This window comes from Apodemus sylvaticus, chromosome 4, assembly GCF_947179515.1.
Source record: "Apodemus sylvaticus chromosome 4, mApoSyl1.1, whole genome shotgun sequence".
Lineage (NCBI taxonomy): Eukaryota > Metazoa > Chordata > Mammalia > Rodentia > Muridae > Apodemus > Apodemus sylvaticus.
The window spans coordinates 69,348,447-69,376,121 of NC_067475.1; the positions used below are offsets into that span (position 1 = coordinate 69,348,447).

The 27,675-nt window shown below is 51.5% G+C and overlaps 1 protein-coding gene across 1 annotated transcript; it reads right to left on the reverse strand.

The window, feature by feature from the left end:
- Positions 1-599: 599 nt before the first annotated feature.
- On the reverse strand, positions 600-27,258 carry Rorc (RAR related orphan receptor C). The gene is made up of 11 exons (XM_052179884.1): positions 27,163-27,258; positions 25,004-25,033; positions 12,361-12,446; positions 11,966-12,107; positions 10,391-10,897; positions 10,055-10,176; positions 8,573-8,705; positions 8,283-8,390; positions 8,042-8,152; positions 6,821-6,930; positions 600-2,026 (listed from the first exon to the last, which is right to left on the reverse strand). Exons 1-11 carry the CDS (start codon positions 27,200-27,202, stop codon positions 1,865-1,867), a joined length of 1,551 nt encoding a protein of 516 aa, XP_052035844.1. The 5' UTR covers positions 27,203-27,258; the 3' UTR covers positions 600-1,864.
- Between the last annotated feature and the right edge of the window lie 417 nt (positions 27,259-27,675).

Genomic DNA, 27,675 nt, shown 5'->3' on the forward strand with positions numbered 1-27,675 from the left:
CCGTTGGTGCAAAAATAAATAAATAAATAAAGCAGCCAGGGAGAGCTGCAGCCAGCGCCACTACAGCTGACTAATGGAATGGGGGAGGAACTGAAGAGGTCTCCCTCCCCCCCCCCCCCCCCCCCCCCCCCGGGACTGAGGCAGGGTCTGCTACCGAGACAGCCTGGTAAGCTTGAAAGAGTTCTAACATCCTGGTTCCTCCCAGGGAGCTAGAGAGCTCTGGGACACCACTTCCACAGCCTCTAGTCTCTTAGATGCAGGGCAATTCTGTGCAATTTCTAAATCGAAACAGGCTGGTGGGTATCATTTGTTGGAAGTCCTTAGTCTAGAATATCTTCCTTCCATTTAGTTTGCCAGTCCCCTTGTGCCAGGTACCTGAGTATCAGTGTCTAAGTCTCTCTGGGGCACTGCTTAGCTGGGGGGAGAATCTGGGGTGTGTGTGTGCTAAAATTCTTATAAAACAGATGAATTGCTGGCTCGACACAGGAACAAAACTGCAGAGCAAGCATGTATCCTAGGCAGTCACATTCAAGCCTCCCGACACCAGACACGTGTGCCCTGCATCCTTGTACAAGCACACAGGCACAATACACTTCCAGCCTTTAAAATTCTTTTATAAAGAATGGCACAAGTTGGGATTTATGTTTACCTAGCTAAACACTTCCGCTGAGAGGAAAAAAAAAAACCTCTCTCCCCCTCATCTGCTGCTTACACCTCCTAGGAGAGTCTGTAGCTTTACAAAACTGAGAGAAATTCTGAGAAAGATTATGGAGGAGAAACAGGTCCCTGTCCTGTTCCTAGTCACTCTCTCATGCTGGTGTCAGCAGCACACAGGCACGGAGCAGGGGATGGTACTGCCTTCCTTCCTCAGAGAGAGAGTGTAGGGACTGAAGCCAAGGGCGCCCATCCTCCCAGGTGCTGGTCCTTGGGTTTCTGGCTGGTCAGCATCCAGTCCTCTGATTCTCTTAGGGATAGATCTTAGGACAGGAGCTGGGATGGTATGTTCTGGTGTCCTGTATGGATTGGAACGTTCCCCTAAGAACCTCAGGCTTCTCAGAGCTGCAACCCCAGGAAGAGATTGTGCCAGAGGAAAAGTCTACAGATCCCTGTTACTGGAGGCAGAGCCGCTGTGTGCTCTACCTGTGTGTGTGTGTGTGGCTGTGTGTCTCTGATTAGACTGTGCTAACAAATTTGATGTTTAAAGCATACACAAGAGGCTTACATTCTAATTTTGCCAGTGATGTCTTTCTCCATACCTAAACCCCCTAGAACAATTATCCTGGGCCCTTATCTCCACCCCACCCTCATTCTTTATATATCCAGGCATTTTAGGTCCCAGAAAATGGGTGGGGGGGGCCAACAACATTTTTCAACTAGGAAGAGGAAAGGCAGAAAAATCTCAAGAATCTATTTTCTTATTATATATACAGGTCCTTCTGGGTACTTGCCACCAGTCTCTGAGCTAGATCCATCTCCCCCGGGGGAGCCCATGGGGAAATACAATGAGGTATTAAAAGGACTATTAGCTTTTGAGCCTAGATTTGAGCTCTCTTCATCCCAGGTACCTGGATTTATCCCTGCTCTTTTTGTTTGACTTGGTTATCCTATAGCCCATCTACCCCACAGCTTCCAGAAGCCAGGGTGGAACTTATGGGAAATCAAACGTAACAAGCCTTTTCCCCATCACTTGCTGCTGTTGTACTACCAGGCAAGCCTGGGGGGTAGAAAGCCAGTCTTAGTATTTGCTTACTCCTAGGGATACTGCCCTCCATAGAGTGCAGGAAGGGAAAGGCTGGGCCAAGGGAGTCCAGGGAGAGGGAGGGTCAGAGGGCTGAAGGAAGCAGAAAGTTGTCCTTCCTCCAAGTCACTTTGACAGCCCCTCAGGGGGCTCAACATCAGTGCTGAAGAGTTCCTTATAGAGCGGAGGGAAGGCGGCTTGGACCACGATGGGGTGGAGGTGCTGGAAGATCTGCAGCTTCTCCATGTGCTGGCTGCACAGGCTCCGGAGCTTCCCTTTGGGTGGCAGCTGGGGAGGGAATGAGTACTTCAGTGCTTAGCAGAGCAAACCCACCTCACTGTCACTGAGCTACGATGACACTTCTTGCTGCCTCCCCGACTGGATTTTAGACCAGTTGTTAGATGTGTGTATATCTGGAATCGGAAGGTAAGTTAGAACTGACACGAGACAGGTGAACCTTTCCTGGGTTCAGTTTGATGGTCATTTCCGTACCCTCAGTACCGTGCCTGGCTTGGGGCAAGGACGTGCTTGAATGACGGCATCAACGGCCCCGCCTACCCCAGAATGAATTGTGTTTGCTCTCATGGCCCTTTGCCGCGCGCGCTGTTTCTTTATCTGGAGGATGAGGCTCGGCTAACTCTTATTCTGCCAATTCAAGTGTTCTCTCCTCTGGGAATATCATCCCGACCCCTTGCTGGGCTAAAGCCCTGTTGGCTTCCTTCTGTGTAGCACTTGGCACACTGTAGAAAAAAAGTATCCAGTCTGTCTGCCTTCCTGCCTCACATGTACTCAGATAAAGTCCCCCACCTTTTGGCCACTATGTATCCTCTGTCCCTGACAGGAATGCCGGCATTTATGCTCAACATCTGCTCCTTTGAACTAAACAGAGTTTCTAAAAAGGCGCCCAGCTCAGCAAGTAGTAAGTCAGTAGTCAGCCTCCAGCCAGAGGAAGATGAACCTTTAAGGAAGGTGCAGAAGCCCAGGGGACAGAGGCAGGGAGAAAGACCAGAGACACCATCTTTCCTACTCAATTTACAGCATAATGAAGTGAGAATGAAAAAAACTCTTTCTTAACATCTCCCCTTCTTAGCTTAGTTCCCTAGAAAAGTAACAATCAGAAAAGTAGGCAGCAGAGTGACCCCCTCACATCTCTAGAATTTATTATCCTTTTGTGTTTTAGTACTTTGAGTTTGCCTGGGTTACTACAATAGTTTCTTTTATTCATTCAGAAGATATTTGTTGAGGAACTCCATAAATCTAGATGACGCACTGTCATGAGCTCTGGTGTAACATTGGTGAATAAAAAGATGTACTTTTATTAATGTACACAGCAGCCAGCGAGTCATAAACACAGTTACGTGCTGCCTAACAACTTTTCGGGGAATTATGAACCTCAAACCTCAGTGGCCTCATAAAGTTAAGGGAGTGTCAACAGTACAGCTGTGTTTGTTTGCATTAAGTATATCCAGTTGTACCCCACCATGTGAAGCTATGGGTAGATGTTTCTTAGAACACATTCCTGTTAGTAAGCAGCATGATTGCATCTAATACTAAAGCGGGATAAGGGATGGGGTCTTCTCCTGATGGGTAACTGTTTAGGGAAAACCTCCCTTGAATGAAGGCATGAAGAAAACATTTGGAAACAGGAAAGAGAATATGACAGGAGACAATAACAGGTATAAGTGGCCTCCAGAGAGAGCGGACCAGGCACGGTATGTTTAAGGACCAGTGAAAAACTACTGCGGTCAGAGTAGAGGAGTCAAAGGGCGGCGCAAGGTCAAGTGAGGAGGAGGGCAGGGGTCACATCAGGGTCCAGTTGACTGTAACGCAGACTCTGGAGTTGAATTTTGTCTATCACAGGAGGCTGGAGATCAAGAGGCAGGTGATAGCTTGCCTCCTTAAAAGGGCCAGGGTGGGTTACTGAGCAGGCACTGTGTGGCTCTGACGTGGCAGATGAGGGTGAGGTGGGAAACTGAGTTAGAAATATAATAGTCTAATTGTGGCTGATAGCTGGACAGATGGACGGGGCGGGGTCTATCATGGGACATGTAATATATTTTGAAAGTGGATTCTGCTGGGCAAGGTGGTACATGGCTGTGATCTCAGCACTTAGGAGGTGGAGGCAGGAGGATCATGATTTTAAGGCCACCTTTGGCTCCATGAAACTGTGCCTCAAAAAATAGCACAAAACGCACCAAAGCGGATCCAACCACATTTGTATTCCAATTACTTTCTCAGACCAGTCTCTCTCTCTCTCTAAATCCATTTTGTTGTAGATTGAAGTTTACATTCCTTAGGGAGAGACTGTTTGAAGTAATTTCTGTATCTCAGTATTAGTGTGATGATTGTGCATAACAAGGGTCTAAGCGAACGATTACATAGATGGATCCCTTACACAGGTTGAAGGTAAATTCCCTAAGGGCAGATCTGAGTACAGCATTGCCAGCAAGGCTTTCACTCTTGCCATAGCACTGAAGAGTCTTCCTGACTGCTCTTCCTCCAGCTGTGCCCAGACTACCGGCTGCTTTATCAGTCTACCCCAGCTTCTGACCTCACATTTCCCAAAAGTACCATGAGGGTTGGGGAGACAGCACAGTCAATAAAGTGCTGTCCTTCAGGCGTGAGGGTCTGAATGCGGGTCCCAGAACCCATGGACAGAAAACCAGGTGAAAACCGGAGGTGTGGCACATGACTTTGATCTTAGTATTTGGGAGGCAGAGGCAGAGGCAGAGGCAGAGGCAGAGGCAGAGGCAGAGGCAGAGGCAGAGGCGAGGCAGAGGAGGCAGAGGAGGCAGAGGCAGAGGCAGAGGCAGAGGCAGAGGCAGAGGCAGAGGAGGCAGAGGCAGAGGCAGAGGCAGAGGCAGAGGCTGAGGCTGGGGCAGAGGCAGAGGCAGAGGCAGAGGCAGAGGTAGAGGAGGCAGAGACAGAGGCAGAGGAGGCAGAGGCAGAGGCAGAGGAGGCGGAGGCAGAGGCAGAGGCAGAGGCAGAGGCAGAGGCTGAGACTGGGGCAGAGGCAGAGGCAGAGGCAGAGGCAGAGGCAGAGGCAGAGGAGGCAGAGGAGGCAGAGGAGGCAGAGGAGGCAGAGGAGGCAGAGGGGCAGAGGGGCAGAGGGGCAGAGGCAGAGGCAGAGGCAGGCAGATCTCTGAGTTTAAGGCCAGCCTGGTCTACAGAGTGAGAAACCCTGCCTTGATCAAACAAAACAAAAAACAACAAAGAAAGAAGAAGATGAAAGGAGAGGGGGGAGGGGAAGAGGGGGAGGGAGGGAGGAAAGGAGAAAGAGAGAGACAGACGGTGGGGGGGGGGGGGGAAGCCAGGCAAGGTAGTACATGTTTGTAGTCTCAACATTTGAGATGTGGAGACAGGCAAATCTCTAGGGACTCTCAGCAGTCCTAGGTTACTCATAGGCCAGGCCAGACCAGTAATAGACCCTGTCTCTGAATGAATGAATGAGTGAATAATTAAATGAATGAATGAAGAAGATAAAAATGCAGCACCAAAGGAATGATACCTGAGATCATCTAGCCTTTACAGGTATACAGAAGCATCTCCTTCTACATGTGCATCCACATGCACATAACTGAGCACACACACCCACACACCCACACCCACACACATACACACACACTCACACACTCACACACATAGACACACACAGATACACATATATACAGACATACATACTCAGGCATACATACAGACACATACACAGATACACACACATACAGAGACACACACACACACAGACACACAGACAGGATAGACACATACACACACACTCACACACATAGACACACACACAGATACACATACATACAGACACACATACTCAGGCATACATACTCAGACACACATACAGATACATACACAGATACACACACATACAGACATATACACAGATACGCAAACACACACAGACAGATGACAGACAGACAGATAGACACACACACACACACACGTGAATGTGTGCCGTGAGCCATCCTCCATGTACTCTTTGTTCTCCTTAGAGCTCCGTTCATCCCAGTCCCTAAGCCTGGATCCTGCTCTGCCTCGGGAATGTTTATTTAAACCCGTACATTTGGTGATCTTATTCTCTTGCCTCACACTGTTTTAAGGAAGGATTTATGTTTTACTCGCTTTACCTTCAAATTGTGAAAAATTTTAACATTTTTATTTTTGTGTGTGCTTGTGAGCAGACTTGTGTATGGAGGTCAGAGGTCAACTTGCTGAAGTTAGATCTTTGCTTTCATTATGTGGGCCCCAGGGATCAAACTCAGGTCATCACCCTAGGCTTTGTGGCAAGCATCTAGCTATTGAGCCATCTCACCAGCCCCTTGAATTGCCTTGAAACCCCGTCATTTTTCCAAAAGCAGCCCCTGCTTTTTTAGGGGATATCTCATGTAGCCCAGGCTGGCCTGAAACTCATTATGGAGCTGAGGATGACCTTGGATCCTTGTTTCTCTTGCTCCCTTCTGCCTCTTGCATGCTGGTATTACAGGCATGCGCCATCATGCTGTGCTTCTAAGAGCTTTTACAATAGCAAATTAGGGGCCCCGGGGATGTTGTTGAAAGAGAACTGGGGTTAAGATTTGTGTTACCAATATGTATCACTGAAATCACTTTATTGCTACAGGAAGATGTTAACACCTATCCTATTGTGACTAGCTGCCCATAAGGATAAGAGATATCAATGGGAGCACTGTGTTAATCTCACCATTAAAATATCACACACATTCTACTCCATATTAGCATTATGTTAGAAGGTACACAAGCCTCCTTTTAAGAGGTTAAAATAGCAGGGACAAGAACTGCATCTCTGTATCTTTCCACAGGGCCTTGTATAAGCAGGTGCTGGGTAAGTGTCGGCTATATTAAACTGAATTGTTCCCTGGAGGTCTCTTCCAACTCCTCTAACTTCCCATCCCTTGTACACGGAAACAGATGCTCCTGCAGTTCCCACAGCTGGTGCAAACACTGGCACAGCCCAGCACCGCAGCCCTCCCGCCTCTGCTCCTGAAGACCCCGTCCTGATGTCCCAGAACTGGCAGTGGGCCCAGTCTCTCCTACCCTGCGGACTGCTCCTACCTTGGCTAGGAGGCCTTGTCGATGGGTCTTGCAGAGATGATGATGGAAGGCCAGCTCCAAATTGTATTGCAGATGCTCCACTCTCCTCTTCTCTTGGAGCCCAGGACGGTCTGAAGGAAGGGATGGGACCAGAGTGAGACGGGAACAGCAAAGAGTTATGCCCAGCAAAATGGCATCATGTATCTTTTTTGGAGAAAATCTCTGAGCTGAGAGATTCACTGTCTCTCTCTGTCTCTGTCTCTTGTCTCTTCCTTCCTCTGTCTGTCTGTCTGTCTGTCTGTCTCTCTCTCTGTGTGTGCATGTGTGTGCACATGTGTGTACTGGTCTGATAACAGCAAGCTATATGACTCTGGGCCTGTCCAGCTAACTACTAGGGAAACTGGGCAGGGATGAAGGGGCGGGGACTGTTAGTCTCCTCACTACCTTAGCAACCTTGTCCCTGGTAACCTATCTTTCATGTAGCCTATTCAATGTCAGGCACTAGATTTCTGTCATGGAAGTAAAATGTTAGCAGAGCGCTTCCTCATTCCTACAAGAGTGACTCAGAGAGGTGACCTTCCTGAAGCTGCTCAGGCAGGCACCAAGGCTCTCTTTCAACTCCTAGGCTACCTTTTCCTTTGCTAGAAGTCTTGCTTCTAGCTTGAGGTCATGTTAGCAGGGTTGGAAGGCTCGTATGTTCATTAAGCAGCCCAGAGCAGCGGGCCCACCCCCCTGGGTCCTCTGAATAGTTAACGTTCAGCTGCTCCGACCCAGAGCTCTACTGCCATCACTGGCATTCTGTCATCGCAAAATGAGCTCACATCAAGTGGTCATTCTCAGTTTTAGTGAATCATGGAGGCGGCTGTTAAAATTTTGGGTGCAGCCTAGATGAGTTACATCAGAATCTGGATGTGGGACCCAGGGATTCAATCAGTTCTTAACGCTCCCTAGGTGATTCCAGTGCTGTAAAGGAGCCACTGCCGTACACTGACCAGTAGGTTAATGTCTACTGGGGAAATGGCTCGTTTCCTTCCGACCTCCCATCTCCATGCTCCCGCTGCCCCACTGTGTGCTGCCCTCGCCCTATCTTAAGGCTCCTCTGCATACTTTATTTTATTTTGCAGAAGCATAGGATAGAGCTCATTTCCTTATTTCAAGCAGTCTCTATTTAGTCACATCCAGAGGCCTAAGGCTCTCCATTAGCTGGCGTGTCCCAGCCTCCAGAGCACCCGCCACACTCACTGGCGTTGATGAGAACCAGAGCCGTGTAGAGGGCGATCTCATCCTCAGAAAAACACAAGGCGCTGAGGAAGTGGGAAAAGTCGAATATGGAACTGATGAGCTCGCTGCAGCCTGCCGGGGTGGAGACAAGGGTAAGCTTGGTAGCTGGCCCCACAAGGAGCAGGGGTTGGGGCAAACAACCGTGTATAGAGGCTTTCCATAGGATTGGCATCAGGGACTTCTCCATTCCCACTGCCCTCACCCAAGGCTCGAAACAGCTCCACACCACCGTATTTGCCTTCAAAAAAGACTGTATGGTTGTTGGCATTGTAGGCCCTGCACATTCTGACTAGGACGACTTCCATTGCTCCTGGATAAAGGGGAGAAAGATGGGCAGGCAGTGTTAAGCAGAGCCAAGAACCAACTCCCTCAGTGTTTGGATTTCCTTAAATCACCTCCTTCCACTGGCCCTGGTCTATCCTTCCATGCCCCGCCCATGCTCCACCCCACCCCACCCCACCCCACCGCCAGGGCCTGCCGCTCCTTGGGCACCTGCTTTCAGTAGGATGATCTGGTCATTCTGGCAGAGCTCCATGAATCCTGAAAGCCGCTTGGCAAACTCCACCACGTACTGAATGGCCTCAGTGAGGTGGTGTGCACAGCGCTCCCACATCTCCCACATGGACTGCAGGGACAGAGGAGGACACCTGTGATCCTCCCAAGGCCCTGCACCCTGTACACGGAAGGGTGTGAGGTCTATATTTCCATGTTGTCAACCACGGGGCCTCTTAGCACACATGTAGCCAGGGTCAATTCCTGTTGGTGCGTTACTGCTACTCCCAGCTCAGTACAAGGAATCCCAGAGAGTTATGTAAGGGTTGAAAACTTGTAATTTCTTAACTTTAAACTCCTTTCTCCCTGATAACCTGTTCTCTCATGAAGCCCATTCAACACTAGGTGTTAGGATTCTGCTATGGGAGGGAAAAGGTTGCCAGAGAGCTTCCCAGATAGGAGGGATGGCTCTCCTGCCACGCTGTGATAGCTGCTGTGGAGAAAGGGAAGCCATACACGATACAGTTGCACCTGCAAAAAGGGTACACATTGTTATTTACTGCTCCCCTGAAGAAGGTCTCGGAAAGGAGAGGTACAAATGTGGCGTGCTTGCTGATTTCAGAGCAGTTGATACTGCCCAGCATGACAGACAGGAAGGCAGACACTGCAGATTTGAACTTGACTGTGGTCCCAGCACTGTGGGATCCTCAGGATCTCTCCCTCAGTGTAAATTCCATTCTCAGAGGCCAGTGGTAGGAAGGGCTGAGGATGACCTCACAGGTGTGTCTAACCTCTGACATTGTGATCTGATGTAGTTATCTACAAAATTTATACCTGAGAATCAAGTTTTTAAAAACCCTCACATTTTAAAGCTGGGTGGTGGTGGGAGGTACACCTTTAGTCCCAGCACTCAGGAGGCAGAGGCAGGCGGATCTCTGAATTTGAAGCCAGCTTGGTCTACAGAGTAAGTTCCAGGACAGCCAGGGCTACACAGAGAACTCTTGTCTTGGAACCAAACCAACCAACCAGCCAACTAACCAACCAACCAACCAACCAGCCAACCAGCCAACCAACCAACCCACCCACCCACCCAAAACCAGCCTCATGATTTTGCACTGGGCCACATTTATCACTATCTTTAGACACTTGTAGCTCACAGGCAGCAGGTTAGACACTCTTCATCAAATCTTCTATTACAGTGCGTGACAAGAAAGGGTGCCCAGTGACTCTCAGATACAGGTTAGTGTCAGTTACTGATGGAGGACAAAAGGTCTGTGTAGAAGAGGATGTAGGCTGCTAGCTAGGTACAATTCCACTAAGCAGAAATAGTCATCTAGCTGTCAGGATACACAGGCAGTCACACCTGTTAGCCAGCCTGTGATCTCCTATTATACCCATACCTGTGTAAGTAGCCATCCCTGGGCTCTTCGTGTGTGTGTGTGTGTGTGTGTGTGTGTGTGTGGATGCCCTCCCTTCCCTCACCTTCCTCTGGTAGCTGGTCACCTCCTCCCGTGAGAAGAGGTTGGTGCGCTGCCGTAGAAGATCCTCCAGTCGCAGCTGGCACGTCTCTCGGTAGGACTTGCAGACATTCTGTACCAGGTACTCTGAGGCCAGAAGAGAAAGGCACAGCTAGATGTCAGCCAGTTCCTACTCCGAAATTCATAAAGAAGCCCTCTGCCTGGTCCCCCTTGCACTGCCTCCCTTGGCCTTTTGTCCAGGATCCCTAGTTCCTTAGGACTAATCTTTGGTTTCATGGGTGCTGTGCTGGAGGAAGTTCTTGCCTCATTTTCACTGCCCCCACCCTTCCCAGATGCTCACCTATGTCTGTCAGAGAGGCATAGGGAGCCTCTGGGGCACTGCAGAAACTGGGACTGCAGTGGCTGTCTGGACCCTGTTCTGGTTCCCCAAGCTCAGGATGCCTGGATTCCTCAAAACGAAGTCCGTATCTTCCAACAGTAAGTTGGCCGTCAGTGCTGTAGATGCTGTCTCTGCCCTCAGCTTTGCCTCGTTCTGGACTACACTCAAGGTGGCAGGAGGCCCCTTGGACCTCTGTTTTGGCCAAGGTATTAGAATATGGTGGCCCAGCACCCGAGGCTCTCAGGAGGCCAGGGGGACAAGCAGAGGCCTCGGGCAGGTCAGGTGAGGCACCCAGCGGTAGCTGCCCGTCTGAGAGCCCTAGAGTGTATGTAAGGATGTCTGCTCCGTGGCTCCCAGCTGGAGGAGTCTTGGCCACTTGTTCCCGTTGCTGCTGCTGCTGCAGTTGCTTCTGCACTTCTGCATGTAGACTGTCCCTCTGCTTCTTGGACATACGGCCGAACTTGACAGCTGAAGAAGGTTGAGGAGTCAGTACAGGAGGCGAGAGAACACGGGACAGGACGGGGGCAGCAGGCACATGAGTCTGACCCCACGCTCCATCTCTCCAGCTATGAACTTTCGTTTTGGGAGTTTAGGCTCCCAGCTCCTTTCATGCCTGGCTCTGCTCTCTTTAGGATCCAGCATTTCCATCTCCCCAGCAAAGTTTTTCTCAGTTCTAAACTAGATGCTAACAGTGCAGAACTCAAGCAATGAGCTTGGGCTGGGGATTCTAGTCTCCTGAGACTAGGGCTGAGGTGGGGGTCTAACGGGGGGCCTCAGGCTGTATTGGGGTCAGCTTGCCTGTCTGGGAGGGCTGGGGGAAGAGAAGGGCTGCGAACACAGGTTTCCCTGTGGTCAGGCCTGCAGGCTCCCTGGTGACCTAGATACTCACCACAGCCCAACCCAGGCTCCGGTGGCTTGCTTCTGAACATCCTCTTCTGCTCTCTCTTTCCTGCCTTTCGCTCCCCCAACCCCTCCCAGGTGTGGGGGCACAGCCCTTCGCCCCGCCTGCCCCTTTGCACCCCTGCATGTTTCCTTTCGCTTTGTTATTTTGAGCACTGAAAAGTGCTGACAGGCTCCTTCTGGGTCTTCCTCACCTCATGCCCCCCTACTCCACCCAGGGCTCCTACTGTGGTGAAGACGGTGGGTGGGTGAGGAGGTGGATAAGGCTCTAGGAACACCACACTTGATCCCCTTTCTTCTGGCCAACTCGGATGGTGTTCCTTGCCACAATCCTGTGCCTCAGGATGGTTATACAGGGCTCAGGAGGGAGCTAAGCAAGGCAGGGGTAACGGTGTGGGAACTGGATAGGAGCCAGGCCAGGAGAAAGAAGAATGCAGATAATTCGTTAGAGGAAGAAGAGACAAGAGTAATCGGATGCTGGTGAAGGAGTAGAGCTGAAGAGCCTTGAGGAGCCTCAAAAAGACAGGACAAAGGACAGAGAGAGGCCTCTGACAGGAAGGTTTCTCAAGACAACACCGTCTCCAGGATGCCTCTGGAGAGTGCAGAGACTCTCGGGGACTGCTCCCACATCCTCACCATCTCGGGACATGCCCAGAGCCAGGCACTTCTGCAGGCGGCAATGCTGGCATCGGTTGCGGCTGGTTCGGTCAATGGGGCAGTTCTGCTGACGGGTGCAGGAGTAGGCCACATTACATTGCTGGCTGCGGCGGAAGAAGCCCTGGGAAACAGAAACTGATTATCCCACCCTTGCTGAGCTGAGGTGGTCCTGGGGCCCTCCAAACATGTGCACTGGCCTCAGGAATTTCTACATCCACCAAACTCCCCGAACCCCCACTGTATAATTGTGATTGACCCTGTGGTCACATTCCCATATCAAGACTAGGTCCTCCTTCTCCCTCCTGATCTTGACCCCCCGGGGAGGCCACTGAAGCAGCTGCCTGCATGTATGCAGACAAATGCCTGCAACTCACCTTGCACCCCTCACAGGTGATAACCCCGTAGTGGATCCCAGATGACTTGTCCCCACAGATCTTGCAAGGGATCACTTCAATTTGTGCTGGAAGAGAGAAAGAGAAGTTAGACCAGAATATTTTTCTGGATTCCACGACCATGAACCTGGGCTGCAGACACAGGTGTAGGGTGCTCCCCTGTTTCTTCAGGGAGCTCCAACACACCCTCCTGCATGATGGGAGGGGAAGTAAAGTGTAAATGATTCTCAGCAAAGGGTCTGAGGAGGCTGGGTTTTGTTCACAAAGCAGCTGGGAGTTGTATCAGCCTTTATGGAGACAGAGTGCAGCTGCAAAGAAGCCACCTGCTCAGTCCTTCAAGTTGAACATCTCCAGTGCCCTCCTCCCACCCTGAATAGGACCAGAGGAGTCCTTACTACTTCATAACACCTGCTTCCCGCCCAGGGGGCTTCCTTTTTGTCCCCTTCCCCCACTGAGGTTTGGCTCCCAGAAGAGAGTATGGGGCACGGCCCCTGGGCACTAGATAGAGATGTCAGTCACTCTTGGAGGAGAGTGAAGGCTACACAGGGACAGGAACTGAGGGGAACCAGCACAGTGGGGTGCAGAGAGACCAGAAAAAAACAGAGATGAAGCTAGAGAAGGGCTCAAGCCAGCTTTGCTGATCGTCTAAAAGCTCAGATAGGGTTTCCAGACTGATGACCCCAGAACCAACACAAAGTGATGCTCTGCGTATAAGTGTGTAAGCGGTTGTACAAAGGCATCTATCTGTGTCTATCTGTATAAGCACAGAACACGACTGTTAAAACTGACTGGGATTAAAGCACACTCCCTCCACCTGTTCTCCTCACAGATGAGGAACTACCTAGCACAGACTCACACAGCTAGTTTGTTTGAGTGCCAGGTCTACAACCCCACTCTCTTGAACAGCTCATTATCTGCTATGTTCTTGACATCTTTGGAGGCCTCCTTGAGTGCGTGTGTGTGTGTGTGTGTGTACAGAAGAAAAGTATATGTGGCCTGTCGAAATGATGCCGCATGCCTTTAATCTCAGCACTAGGCAGGCAGAGGCAGGTAGATTACTGTGAGTTCAAGGCCAGCCTGATCTACGTATCAAGGAAGGAATAAAGGAAGGAAGGTCTATGTGGCCTATGGATTGATTGATGGTATACTGTCTATACCAGTGCACATGCGCACACAAGCTTGTTGGGCAGAGCTTGCTTCCTGGGCACTAAAGTTCAAGGCAACAGTGGTAGCACACACCTTTTATCTCAACAGCCAGGAGACAGAGGTAGATGGATCTCTGTGAGTTTGAGGCCAGCCTGGTCTATAGAGCTAGTTCCAGAACAGCCAAAGCCACCCAGAGAAGCCCTGTCTCAAAAGACAAAACCAATCAAACAAAAAACAAAAACAAACAAACAAACAAAAAATCCAGGGGGCTGGAGAAATGGTTCAGCAGTTAAGAGTGCTGACTGCTCTTCTGAAGGTCCTAAGTTCAAATCCTAGCAACCACATGGTGGCTCACAACTATTTGTAACGAGATCTGACTTTCTCTTCTGCAGTATCTGAAGACAACTACAGTGTACTTACATATAATAAATAAATCTTTAAAAAAAAAAAAGAAAAGAAAAAGAAAAAAAAACAAAACCAAATTTTTACTCCCACTGAACTTATTGTAAGTACTGCCTGATCATTAGCTGTGGCCTGCTGCTGGTCCCAGGCTGATTACCTTTATTCAGCCTTATTCCTGTTAGTGCCTACGGCATGTCAAGAGACATCAAGAGATCTTTGCACAGAGCTTCCTTAAAAGGAAGCTAGATGAGCTGGAAAGCATGGTGGCCTTTCACTCCAGCTCTCAAGAGGCTGAGGCAGGTGGATATCTCTGAGTTTGAGGCCAGCCTGGTCTGCAAATCAAGTTCCAGGACAGCCAGGGCTGCCCAGAGAAAGCCTGTCTTGAAAAACAATAACAACAACAACAACAACAAAAAAACCCAAACCAAACAAAAAACTGAAAAAGAGCTAGGACTTATCTTTCTGGTAAAGCGACATACACGAAGCCCTAGGTTCAATCTGCAGTTCTTTGGGGGTTTGGGGAGAAAAGGGTCAGCAGCTAGGTAAAGTCCGGAGTCCCAGACAACCCAGATATTTTCCTCAGCAAATCTAAAGACTAGGGGCTGGAGGGGTAGGGTGTGGTGAGGGAGCTGGCTCTTCTCACAATCTCTGACTGACCTCTGGCTTTCCCTGAGTGGATAGTCGAGAGCTGGAGCAGGCTAGAAAAGAGATCTAGAGTAAAAGCCCCTTCTCACTGTCTCCCACCCTAGGGACAGAGGAAGAGCCTAATGGGGAGCAGACTCACTCCCGTAAGATCTCAAGTCCAGCCTGTGCCTAGTGCCTGATCACCAGAGAACATGCTAGCTGGGTGGGGCTGTACATCTCTGTAATTCCAGCATTTAAGAGGTAGAAGCAAGGCAATCAGGAATTCTAGATTGTCCTTGGCAACATCACGATTTCAAGGCTAGCCAGGGCTATGTGAGACATATCCAAAATCCATAACCATACATAGGCCTGCTGATGTGAAGAAGAGAGGTTATTAGATCATGATTTACTATCACTTCCCAAAGTATTCCATCATCCTTAAACCATGATCTTCACAAGCCAGCCTAGAGCTGGGTCAGATTAAGTAGCTGTCGCTTCAAGGGATTGGCCATATGAGTGTCTGAAATCCTTCCATTAAAATTCAGTTCTTTGTCCCACCTCCAGACATACTTGCTACCCGCCAACTGCACAGTAAGCTGCAGCCTCCAGCTATCAAATGCTCTGTCAATGGCTTCCTGTAAGTTACAAGCTGGTTTGAATGCTTGGCGGGGAAGAGAGAACAGGAGGGGACCTGGGTGCCTGGAAGAGGGGTGGAAAATGTGGGGGCACGTACACTTCCAGTCACTCTCGGCTTCGGTTCCCTTGGCAGCAAATGACGGCGACAGCAACATTGCCTGTGGTGTGGCTCACACAGCGTGATTCGAGAGAGTTTGGAGAGCACCGTGGAGAGGCAGAGCACTACAGGGCAGGGACTTACTGTCTGAGATAAAGCAAATCCATGGGCATGGCAGCCTGGCAGAAACTCTTGGGTCCACAGCCTTGGCTCCTACCCAGAACCTTCTCTGTACTCTGTGGTATAGCACTCTTTAGTGGCCCTAAGACCAGAGAGGGGGAAACCAACATAGGTCACCCAGAAAAGCAAGTGGTAGGGAGATTAGGCCAAGCCACGGTGGGAACTCAGGCCCTGGCCTAGCAAGCAACCACAGGCCTCCCTACCTCTTCCCTTCTCCAAGAGCCACATCCGCGTGCGTGTGTACACTGACCGCATGGATGACCCCAGTCATACCTCCTGCCCCATACCTGACCTACTGTTGGTCCTAGCCCAGGAACCTTACCACAGTGTGAGTAAGACCCTGCCATCTCATAAGAGATATGGCCAGTCAAGCACTGGGAGATTTGGGGGCTGTGGGAGCACTGGACCCCAGCTACCATCATAGCCCCTCCTCTCTCTTCCCATCGCCAGTCCAAGGCTGTGGTCCACAATGAGACAAGCACATAGTAGTGGTGGAGACTATGAGGTTCAGGACTTGGGGAAAATAGTTATAGCAAAGGAGAGAGAACAAAAATCGAGGGAACCCCCTGCTTGTCCTGGTCCTGTGCCCAGCCTTCCACATGACCAAACTTCTTGTCTTTCTCTAGTTCTCCTTCTCCTATACCTTCACTATATTCAGTACCATCCACCCTAAACACTTAAATATCAGAGAAAGTACCAGTGGGGTGGTGTGTGTGTGTGTATGTGTGTGTGTGTGTGTGTGAGAGAGAGAGAGAGAGAGAGAGAGAGAGAGAGAGAGAGAGACAGACAGACAGACAGACAGACAGACAGACAGACACACTTGGGGTAGGGCTGGTAGGGAAGTTGTCATGAGAGGAGCAGAGAAACATCTTCCACAGCAAAACTTCAGTACGCAGACCCTGACCAGCAGGTGATGGGAACCCTGCTTGGGGAGGGGTGCTGAGTAATCACAGGATTACTCAAACTGTTGCCTGGGACACTAGTCTGCCAGGAACTTACCATCTCAGGGCCCAACGATGCCAGGAACTGGAGCCAATCAAAGGTCAGGAGCCTTCAGGGTAGCCCAGGCCCCCTGGCTCCCACAGCAGCCAAACTCTGCTTGTTTTCTTAGGATTTTGTGTTTTACTTGCTATTCTCTCATTGTGCCTTTCTCCTGAAGGTTATCACAAAGAAAACCCTCAGGCTGGGGAAGTCTCAACATTCAGAGACTGAGGCAGGTGAGTTGCCATGAGTTTCAGGCCAACCTGCAGTATAGCTTGAGACTCTGTTTTAAAAATGACAACCAAACCCTCTGACTTTATTCTCATGTAAGCAGAAATGCCTGGTGCAGGAAGGCACCCAGCTAGCAACTCTAGTCTTTTGTCTTTCAAAAAAAGAGAACCTGGAGGTCTTTTAGGTCTAAAATATAGGACCTGGTCTTGTTAAAATATAGCTACAGCAGTACTCGGTAGTGGAGGGCTTGCCCAGCACACTCATGTTCTGAGTCCCATGGCCCAGTACCACAGGACAAACCAAACAACGGTCTTCATTCAAGCAGCCCCAGGCAGGGCTGGGAAGTCTGCGCTTCAATACACTCTGGGATGGTGGATCTTTGTCTTGAGACTATTCTTGGCATAGAAAAACTCTAAACCCCTTTGCTACTTTTGTGCCAGGCTGCTCCTCCCAAGGGGTCAGGTAGGTTTGATAATCCCTTCCCAAGCCCATGCCTTACACAAGTCCGCTCACTGAGTTTATTCCTGCATCCATCCCTATGGATGGGATGTAAAATCTATAATTATGATGCATCCCTGGAAAGCAAAAGTGACTCTCCTTTGGATTGTTTCAGCCCTGAAATGCTCCTCAGGGAGCACCTGAGAGCCTCCAGGGAGGAGAAATACGGTAGAGACAAGCCACGTCTGTCCCCCCCCCCCCCATCTCCTCTAATCTCACGCTGCTCACAGCTGCAAGATTCATTGATAGTGCATTTTGACTATATCCAGAGCTGGGCCCTGGGTCCTGACCAGGTGCCTAGCCACAGAGAGGAAGTGGTTGGAACAGAGAGGGGCTGCAACCCAGGAGGGTCTCACTCCAGAAGCCCCAGTTACAGGGAAGGAATGGTTCAGGCAGAGGCGTGCTGGGCTCGCTTCTGTTCCTCTTTTCCTGCTTTCCAGTTCTTACTAAGTAAGAAGGGGTAATAGCGAAAGATGCAGACACTGCCTGGATTTTTAGTGTATGCCAGGCTTTACAGTGTGTAGGGGGCGTGGGGGTGCTGGGGACACAATCCAAGGTCTCATGTGTGGGTCTCCCCTTTCCTCAGGGGTCACTGCCCACCAGCCCATGGGAGCGAGGGGCGGAGGGCTGAAGGACAGTTATTCCCCTGGCCTCAATTAAAATTTTATATTCACTTATCAATTATGCCTACACATGAGCCACACGCCACGGTGAATGTGTGGAGGTCAGAGGTCAGCTTATAAGGTTGATGCTCTCTCCTTTCTCCATTCGAGGACTGGGGACTGAACTCAGGTTATCAATCTTGAGAGCAAGTAGCTTTACCCACTCTGAGCTGCCTCACTGCCCCAGCCCTTCTTTTGAACAGGGTCTCACTGCGTCCTCAGGCTGGCCTGGAAGGCAAGATCCTCCCGCGTCAGCCGCCTCTGTGCTGGGACTATAGATGTGAACCACCACACTCAGCTTCCTTTAAGAAAAGTAACTTATGGATTATTATATTACATGTGTGCATGCGATACATGTGGGCACACAAGCCACAGCTTACATGTGGAGGTCAGAGGACAACCCCGTGAAGTCTGTTCTTTCCTTTTTACCTTCACATGGGTTCTGGAGATTGAAGTCAAGTTGTCAAGATTGCAAGGCAAGGTCCTGCGGCTCCATCACATTGTCCTCAGGATTCTTTTTTTTTTAATTTTCTTGGCTGCTCTATTTCTAACAATCAAGCTAACCAAAACCAATCTAGTTGTTCATCAATGAGTAGGCAAATTAGGGTATAAACATACAATGAATACTATTTAGATCCTCAGGATTCTTTACATATACTTTCAATGACCACAACAATTTTGTAAATTAGGGTACATTAGTATTGTCCCCATTATACAGATAAAAACACTGAGGCCTAAAGAGTGACTAGAGTCTATACAGCCAGGAAAAGGCAAGCAAGGAGTTCCCATCCAGGTCTTGGTCAGAGTCCTCGGTCATTGAGCTGTATCCCCTTGGGGGATGAGATGCCTAAGGGAACTGGAAAAAGTGGATGGAGCAAGATCACTGGCTGCAAACCAAGTGTGAAACAAGGGTCATGATAGGCTAGGTGAGGAATAAACCAGGACTCACGCCTAGTACAAAGACAGACAGACAGACAGTAAGTAGATAGATGATACATAGATAGGTAGGTAGGTAGAGAGAGAGACAGACAGGCTGACAGATACCATTCCTTGGGTCTAGTTTCCCTCAGTGGTCCTGGCTGGCTCATGCACCCTCTATCTACCCCTCTAGAGCCAAGGTCAGATGACCGGTGCACCCCAGCAGAGCTCCTGACCCAGGGCTCTTCTGGAAGGCCACAGCTGCAGGTATGGGCTAGGTTGCCCCTTGTTGGGCCTTTCTTTGCACCAGTGAGTGAATGGCTGAAGGAGGAAGACAACGCATTCCTCAGCTTAGCTCCCTCTCTGTTCACTGAGAGCACAGCTCTAGCCAGCGGCCCATGTGCACGGCCTGTCATCTCCTCCTTTCTGAGCTCTCAGTTCCTCCAGTTTCTGCTGGAAACCAAGGTAGTGGGTGCCGCCTTGGGACGGGATGGGACGGGACCAGAACTACTAATCTACCTTGCTGGGCATGTCCCCAACCAGGCAAGCCCTCATGAGAATTTTCTACTGACATACCTGATCCCAGAACTGAAAAACTAGTGACTCTAAAACTCAGGTGGGCGAGGGAGAGACAGGTTTTGCAAAGCCATGAAAGCCAGCCAGCCACTCGAAACCCCCTCTTGCTGCCCCCACCACCCCCACAGTCTGGGACAGGAGAAAGGAGGGGAAATAAAAGAACGAAAAGAAAACAAGCAGAGGATGGGGGAAGGGGATGAATCACCAGGGGGAAGCTCTGAGAAGTGGGAGCCTCGCCTGCCTCCAGAGCTGTGGCTCTGTCTCTCAGAGGGACAGGGACACAGACTCAGGAAGACCTGGCTGTGGTACTGAAATTCTGCCTGTTACTGTTCTGTTTACAAATAGAGATCGCCACTCTTAGAGCCATGGAATCTCAGGGAAGAGGCTGTGTCATCATTGCAGCAGGAGTGGAGATTAGACCTCAGGAAATATTCACGGGACAGGAGTGAGACCCTAGGCTGTCTTCCTTAGAGAGCATTCAGCATGGGGAAAGTCCCTGTCCCTGTTGGTTTGAGTCAGCAGCAGTGGCAGGGGAGGGAGGGGTGGGTGAGCCCCTGGTAGGGACAACAGTTATCAATACACACATATTCATCGCCATGGAACAGATTGAAGATCTTCACATTCTAGAATCTTGAGCCTGGGGCAGTTGGGGTTCTGGGTAGGAATGGGAGGAAAGGAAAAGAGAAGGATGCAGGATACAAGGAAGCAAGGAGCAAGGCTGATGGAGCAGGGCATGATGCTCTACGACAATCCTAGCATGTGGGAGGCAGAGGCAGAGGCAGGGGCAGGGGCAGGGGCAGGGGCAGGGGCAGGGGCAGGGACAGGGGCAGGGGCAGGGGCAGAGGCAGAGGCAGAGGCACAGGCACAGGCACAGGCACAGGCACAGCACAGGCACAGGCACAGGTACAGGCACAGGCACAGGCACAGGCACAGGCACAGGCACAGGCAGGCAGATCAGGAATTCAAGTCACTCTCAGCTGTATATTGAGCTCAATGCCCGTCTGAGCTCTATGACATTTGTCATAAACCAGACCAAATAAGGCCCACGAGAAGGCTCGGTGGGTTAAAGTACTAGCCACAAAGGCCTGTGGCATGAGTTCAATCTCCAGCATTGTTAAAGAAGGAATTACCTACCAAATGTACACACACACACACACACACACACACACACACACACACAGAGGACTTGGAGTTCTTTGTGGCCCATTGCTCAACATAATCATGGCTGTATTCAAGAAAGAGGATAGGCATGTGACCTCCCATTCCTAGACTTCCTGTCTACCGATTCCACAGTGACTAGCTCTTAACAATGAGATGGCTAGTTCATACACCATTGCCTGGCTGAGGTAGGGGTGGAGTGGCTTTGTTTTGTTCTGAGACACCCTCCAGTCTGCTATGTTTCTTTACCACCTCCCCTGCGTCTGTACTTTATGATCTGTGCCCTTCGTCTCTGGTCTTCTTATTCTATGGCTTTCCTGTTAGTCCTCTTCCTGGACACCTTCCCCCTCAACCCTTAAACCCATCGCTTGTTTCCTAGGTTCCGTCTGCTCCTTGTTCCTCTGGCTTCTCTCTTTGGTGTATCTCCGTCCCAAGCCCTGTCTGCTCTGACCTCTCCCAAGCTGGTGGTAACTGGAATTCAAGGGGGTCAGAAAACTTGGATATATTTATGTGTGTGCATGTGTTGTGTGTGTTTGTGCATGTGTGCACAAAACACAGAGCTGCCCGAGTGTCTCCCTCAGATGCTGTTGGGGCTGCTGCCCTCTGCTCGGGCATGAAGTATTCTGGAGCACGTCATCTCAGGGCTGACCTGGGGCTGTTGCTGTGGAATCCGTCTGCCAGCGTTTGCTGCGGAGGTGGGGGAAGCCAGAAGAGAACCCCAGCTCCTGCTCTATCCTGTCCTATCCATCTTTCGGTTCTTCTCCTGGTCCTCTTGTCTCACGAAGGCTCCTGTACCTGGACTGTAGTCCTGTCCCATGCATGCAAGTGGAATCCCAACTTGACCTGCTTTCCTCTATGCCATAGGGGTAGATTCTCTCTCACCCATTAGGGGAGGAGGGGGTGTCTCTTTGGTCCTGGACTCTTAGAACTCGGAGACTCCCATGCTTGACTTTGTTGTAAAAGTCAACTCATTGATTTCGTGGCTGGAGACCAGAGCTCAGTGGCTTGCCTCAGGTGACTCTGTGTTAGAACCTGCTCATTTGACTTTTAGTCCATGGGCCTTTCCATGACTCGGTATGGCCTCCTCCTGTGGCTTGTGGAAAGACCCCAGGTTGAAGCTGGGGCTTCCTCAGGCCTCAGGGTCACAGGCTTCCCCTTTCCTCATTCACTGTGGATTTTGAGAGGTCCTCTGGCTTTCCTTGCATGAACACGAAGGATCTGCTTTGCCCACATTGATCAGCTGGAAGCCTAAAGGACCCTGACATCTGCCTAGCAGCTGTTAGCCCATGGTTTCAAACAGGTAAAGGAGACCAAGGTTTTCTGCTCCCATCTCTACTTGCTTTGGATGATCAACTAACTATACCTGAGACACATGCAAACACGTACAAAAACACATACACACACACACACACAGCACACAGAGAGCAGTTCCTAGCCATCGTGTCCTGGTATGAGTGTGAGCGTATGTGTGTGTGTGTGTGTGTGTCTGTCTGTCTGTGTCTGTGTGTTTAGGGTTGGGGGATCAGGCAGATGATGAGTTCTGACCCCTGCTGCCTGCTGACCTCAGTTTACTGTGACTCCTGCCTTATGGCGCAGCAGCGCCTGTGGTTGGAGACACAAAGAGAAAGTCTTCACTAGGAATGAGGAATATAAGCTGTGGGTCCCGAGTCTACCAGACTCCACCAGCTCCCAGGTCCTAACAGTGAGCTCTTTGGTGACACGCTCCTCTTGAGTCTGGGTGGACACCTTGGGCATGCTCAGTCTTCCCAGAACTTATGTCAGGAACTCCTCAACAATTTGATTACCATTGCCTGCCAAGGAAGCTGCCCAGGAAGAATAACTCTCTCAGGACTCCACCCTTCTCCCAGCAGATCTTGACCTTGACTGGGACACACCCTGCCAAGGAGGCACTGTGTCCAAGATACCCTCCTATTCAGTGGGCCTAGGTCCGGTGACAGGACCCAGGCTCCCCCATGACCAGATGGCCCCATTCACTTACTTCTCATGACTGAGCCTAGGCTCCGAGACCTTGGCTCCCTGTCCTCCTCAGTAGGGTAGCCCAGGACAGCACACAGCTGGCAGTGGAGGTGGGGTGAAGCCCTTTCAGCGGGTGCCTCAGCCCTTAGATCTGCACAAAGCTCTCCCCCAGTGTTTCTGGGCAGGGGGGGTTTAAGCTCTGCTCCACACAGGTGGCCAAGTGACAGCCCCCCAACCCCCAGGGGTTCATTGGGTATGATGACAGGCACCCCATGTGGCCAATCTGGGTCCGGGGGGGCAGGGTGTGAGGGGCGGGGCAGCCAATCACAGGGGGCGTTGGAAAATTCCAAAACCACAGCTACAGCCGCGGTAAAAGCTGTTTCCACTCGCCAGGGGAGTTCTAACTGGGGAGCTTCGTGGGGCTCATGGGCAGAGACCAGGCTCAAAATCCCCTCTTCCTGAGTACCCCAGGCCCTCTTCACCAGGTGACATCAGGGGTAGGGATGTCCCAGAGGTAAGTCACAGGAATCTGTCTTGGGTGGTGTCTTGTGGCACTGAGACCCTGCGGATTGTCAACAGCCACAACCAGTGTGGTGGGGGGCTGCCTTCACCACACCCGAATTCCTCCTACACTGGGCTGAGGAAATGAGAGACAGTATCATCAGGCAAAGACCCTCTGTAGGATCTGTAGGATGGGTTGGTCCTTTAGAAAGGCCTTCGGGAGCAAGACTGCTAGTCTGGGACGCAGATCGTGACGCCGCCACCGCCACCGTGTTCATCCTCTCAACAGCAGTGCTTAATTCAGAGTTGGGGATGATTCAGGTCTATGTGGACTTCATCATCCCCATAAAATACTTTATGTGATAGCTACCATTCCAAGGACAAGGAAGGTGAGACCCAGAGATTAAGTAACCTGCTCAAGATCACACAGCAGTGAACAGTTGAGTAAGGATTTAAGGCCGCAGAGTGACCTCGGATCCACATGAGGAACAGGAGGGTGTCTCTGGTTCAGAGTTGCTTTTGAGCGTGTCTCAGACCCGCCAGTCTCCTGGCTCGTGAGTTTCTCCGCAGGTTTTATTGGCGTGAGATTTCTTAGTGATGGGTCCATTTGTTTTCCATCTGCTCTGTGGGGCACCTCAGCCTTGGAGGTTCCTCTTCTGGCCCCTTAGTCATTAGGCCCCCTCTGGGCCTGGGTGTGCCCCCTGGGTTTCTCAGCTTGGGTCCCTTTCTTGAGGTTATTTCACTTGAGAGGCAGTTTTTATTTTCTTGGCCTGGGGTCAGGGAGTGGATCTCAACCTCTGGGCCAACCTCCTTGAGAGGTCTTCAGTCTTGCTGGTTAGTAAAAAGCTCTCTGCGAACTTGGGAGTTGGACATTGGATGGATGAGAGCGACTAGCCTGGATCCTCAGGAGGACACACGGTAGGGGTTAAAAGGATGGGAGGCAGGTCTAAAGGCTTGGCTTGCTCTCTCCCAGTTTCCACTCTCCAAAAGTCCCCCCTCTCCCCCCAGTATGGTCCCTAGTCCCCTCCCCCATGCCTGCGTCATTCTGACTCGCTTTCCTCCCAGGGCTCAGCGTTTCCGTGGGGCCCTGTGGCTGGTGCACATGAGGTTGATCAGGATTATGCTGAGCCAAGCAGCTCCGACCCGACCCCCCCCCCCCACACACACACACCCGGGAGGATGGAGCCCCAAGCTCAGGGAGGAGGGATGCTGGGACAGGAAGGCAGCAGACAGCTTTGGCAGTGGGACAGATTGGTGGGCAACCAAAGAGTATGTGATGGAGGGATAGAAGTGATCTCCTCTGATGAGATTGTCACTATTAACTTAGTACCCATGCTTGTGCCTTGTTCAGAGTGCTCCCAAGCTGCTGAGGGTATGCACGACCCCCTGGGGAGGACAGATTTTTGTAGGGGAATAGCTTCTATCTATGTGGCTGGAGTGGGGTGCTGCAATGGCCTGAGACAAGGCTTACTTGTAAGTGTCCATTGGGAAGTCCTTCTGGAACTCTACTCTCTTCCTCATACACTAGAGTCTGAGGATTTCTGGACCCTGTCCACTCGTTCGTACAGAGACCATGCTTGCCTGCTCTCTAGTTCTGCAGAGCCTCACCCCAGGCTTGCTCACACCTCAGAATGTGTCAACCACAGAGATGAACACCAAACCTGGCTCTGCCACCACAAAGCCCTGGGCACGCTCCCAGGCCTCCCACTGTGGCTGCCGAGTCCCGAAGCTGGGGTGGTCTTACCCCTTCCCCCCCCCCCCCCCCCCCGCCAGGTCCAGCAGCTGAGCCTCTCCCCCACTCTGCCCCCTCCCTTCCCAGTTCCCCTTTTCTTTCTGTGCTTGTTACTTGGCACCCTTTGGGCTTCTTTTGTTGTCCTGGACTGTACACCTTTTCCTACAGCCTTTGTCTCTTGCACCTTGTAGTCTTAGCCTAACTCTGAATCCTGTCCAGTCCCGGGCTGTTCTGTCACTCATGCCTCCCAAACTGAACGGTTTTGCCATACCCAGGACCACCTTCTTGGTCCAAACCCCTACTCACAGGTGTGGGTCTTCTTTGCAGCTAGCAGTTCTGTAAAGAGAAGGACGGGGTCAGTCAACAGTTGACACCGTGGCGGCGGGGGGGGGGGGGGGGACTTCCCTAGCTACTGGCTCCCGCCTTACCCCATTTTACCCCAGGACTCCCTGGCCTGAGAAGCTGGACCCCTTGGCAGAGCCCATCACTTTGCTCTTTGGCCACACTGGCTCTCTTCCAGGTCCTGAAAGTGCCCAGATCCTCTCTGCCTCCAGGACTTCCCCATGCCACACTCTGCCCTGCACCCACACCCCTTCATTTAGCTAGATCTCAGATGTGTCTCTTTCCTCTGGAGCAGCCCCCACCCCCATGCCCTCTCGCCTGCCCTGGGTTTACTAGACAGCACTGTGCGTTGTTTCCTGGCACTTGACATAACAGACAACTGCCCTAGGTGTGCCACGGTCCCTTTTAGATTGTAAACCCGCCTGGAGACAGTCTCTGTCTGTCTTGTTCAGCTTGCTGCTCTGAGGAACAGCAAGAACCCTCTAGTATCTGGTGTATTTGAAGTACATAAATATTCTGCACCCAGAGTTAAGTCCCTGTGGGAATGCCTGCCTTTCGGTTGCTTATCTGTGCCAGAAAGCATGGGGGGGGGGAAGTTGCAGAGGTGTGGGGCTGGGAATAGATGGAGAGGAGGGTGGGAGAGGAAGACAGGGAGGACAGAGCTGTAGACAGATCCCCTCGGGCCACCACTGTGCTTCACTGCCCACAAGCCTGCAGAGGGAAGATCCTTTTGCCTGGCATCTGGGTCTGGGTGGAGATCAGAAGGTAGGAGGCACAGCAGGTTATGGAGGTTTACAGAAATGCTTTGCCCGGCCAGGGGAGAAGCAGCTGAGGGGAGAGCTGTGGCTACTGCATAGTTACAGGGCTGTGCACGCATCTGGGATGAAGTCAGCTTTGGGAAACACCTAGGGAGGGAGCCCTTGGCCAAAGAGCCCCTATCTCATTTCCCTTATCCACAGTGCCTAGGACCAGTCTTCTGCTCCAGAAAGCCCACTCGCCCTGCCTGTGATGTCCTTAACCTTTGATTTCTTTCTGTTACTTTTTGCCTTCTGCCGTCCAAGCCTGGCACGCATGGCCTGTCCCTCCTTCCCTGTCCCTCTGCCAGGGGATGCACCCTGCAGCCAGGCTTCCTTCATTTCATTGCCATGATAGCAAATGGGGCCTCTCCGGGCGGGGGAGGGGAAGAGCTGCCCAGAGAGGGTGTGGCTTCATGCCATGCCCACCTCCCTGCTAATCCTGTCTGGCCCTACTCAGTTTCCTCCCTGACGTGGCACCGTGGCACCGTTGTCCAGCCTCCAGCTTCGCAGCTCAGAGCAGTCTTGCATGGGGACACTTCCCTTGTCGGCCCCCACCCCCACCCCAGGGCCTTCCTCTAGTGGCCCTAGAAGCTGGTACTCCCTGACTCTCTCTAGGTTCCCAGCTGACAAGCCTGGGAGGGAGGGAGGGAGGGAGGGAGGGAGGGGGTGTCCTATTCTGAAGGGCTCCCTCCTCACTCCATCGGTGGACTGTTCTCCAGTTCCTTCCTGTGCTCCACAGGTGCCTCACACTGCAAAGATCAAACTCCGAGTGTGGACCAGCTTGAAGGACAGTGTGGGACAGCTGGCCTGGAGCAGCTGGCAGGGTGCGATGGCTTCTCCTCCCCCAGGCCCCCGCCCCCGCCCCCAACCCCTGCACCGAAACGGCAGGCGGGCCAACCGGGTACTCCACTTGTGAATGAATCGGAAAGTGGAGAGCTACCCTTCCAGCCACTGCTGCCAGGGTTCTGTGGCAGGGAGGGGCCTGCTCATACCAGGGAGCCAGCCCCATTCCCATCCTCTCCCATCAAGCCTCCCTAACACAGCTCCTCCCTCTTGCCCCCACTCCAACCTGTCTTTTCCTTCTTATCCTCGCTGTCTGCCCACGTCTCCTCCTGCTCTTGCTTAGGCCCTCTTCCTGTTTCCCCTGCACTTACTTAAAGACTTGTCCTAGCCCACGATCCATCCGCTTGCTCTGTCTGCCAGTCCATCTCCCCTCTGCTCACCTCTCTTCTGCCCAGTTCTTCCCCAGTCTCTTCCCATCCTTTCTCTCCTCTGAGCCCCCTGGCAGTCTCTTCCACCTGCCTGCAGGGCTTTAGGGCCTCTTACCCCGAGACGTTCGGTGGTGTCTCTGTGGGGCCCTGTCCATGGGGTAGCTCCCTTGCTGCCGTCCTTGCTGCCCTGGCTGCCCAGGAGGGCAGGGAGCAGGGCCCAGGGGAGGGAGGAGGGAAGAGGGAGGGAGCACCTGGCCCGTCAGCAGGCAGGGGAAAGGAGTGGCTGGCAGAGTGTCCTGGCACAGGAGAGGACTGGAGAGAGCAGTGGACCAGTGTCTGGAGTCTTGAGGAAAAACAGGTGAAAGGGAGCTAGTGTTTATTGCCTATGCATGCTGAGCCTTTGCCAGGCCTTGTAGGTAAATCAGAAATTTTTTGGAAGCCCATATGATAACCCCTACAGGCACGAGTGATTGTTCATAATCATGAACCAATTGTTGCCCAGAATAGAAAAGGCTTGCTAGGAATTCACAAGGGCAAGTGATTGAGTTGAGATTTGAACCCGGGTCTCTATTTTAGGACAGGTGACAGAACAGCAAGAAAGGGAAGCAGGAAGAGTGAAGCGTGTGTG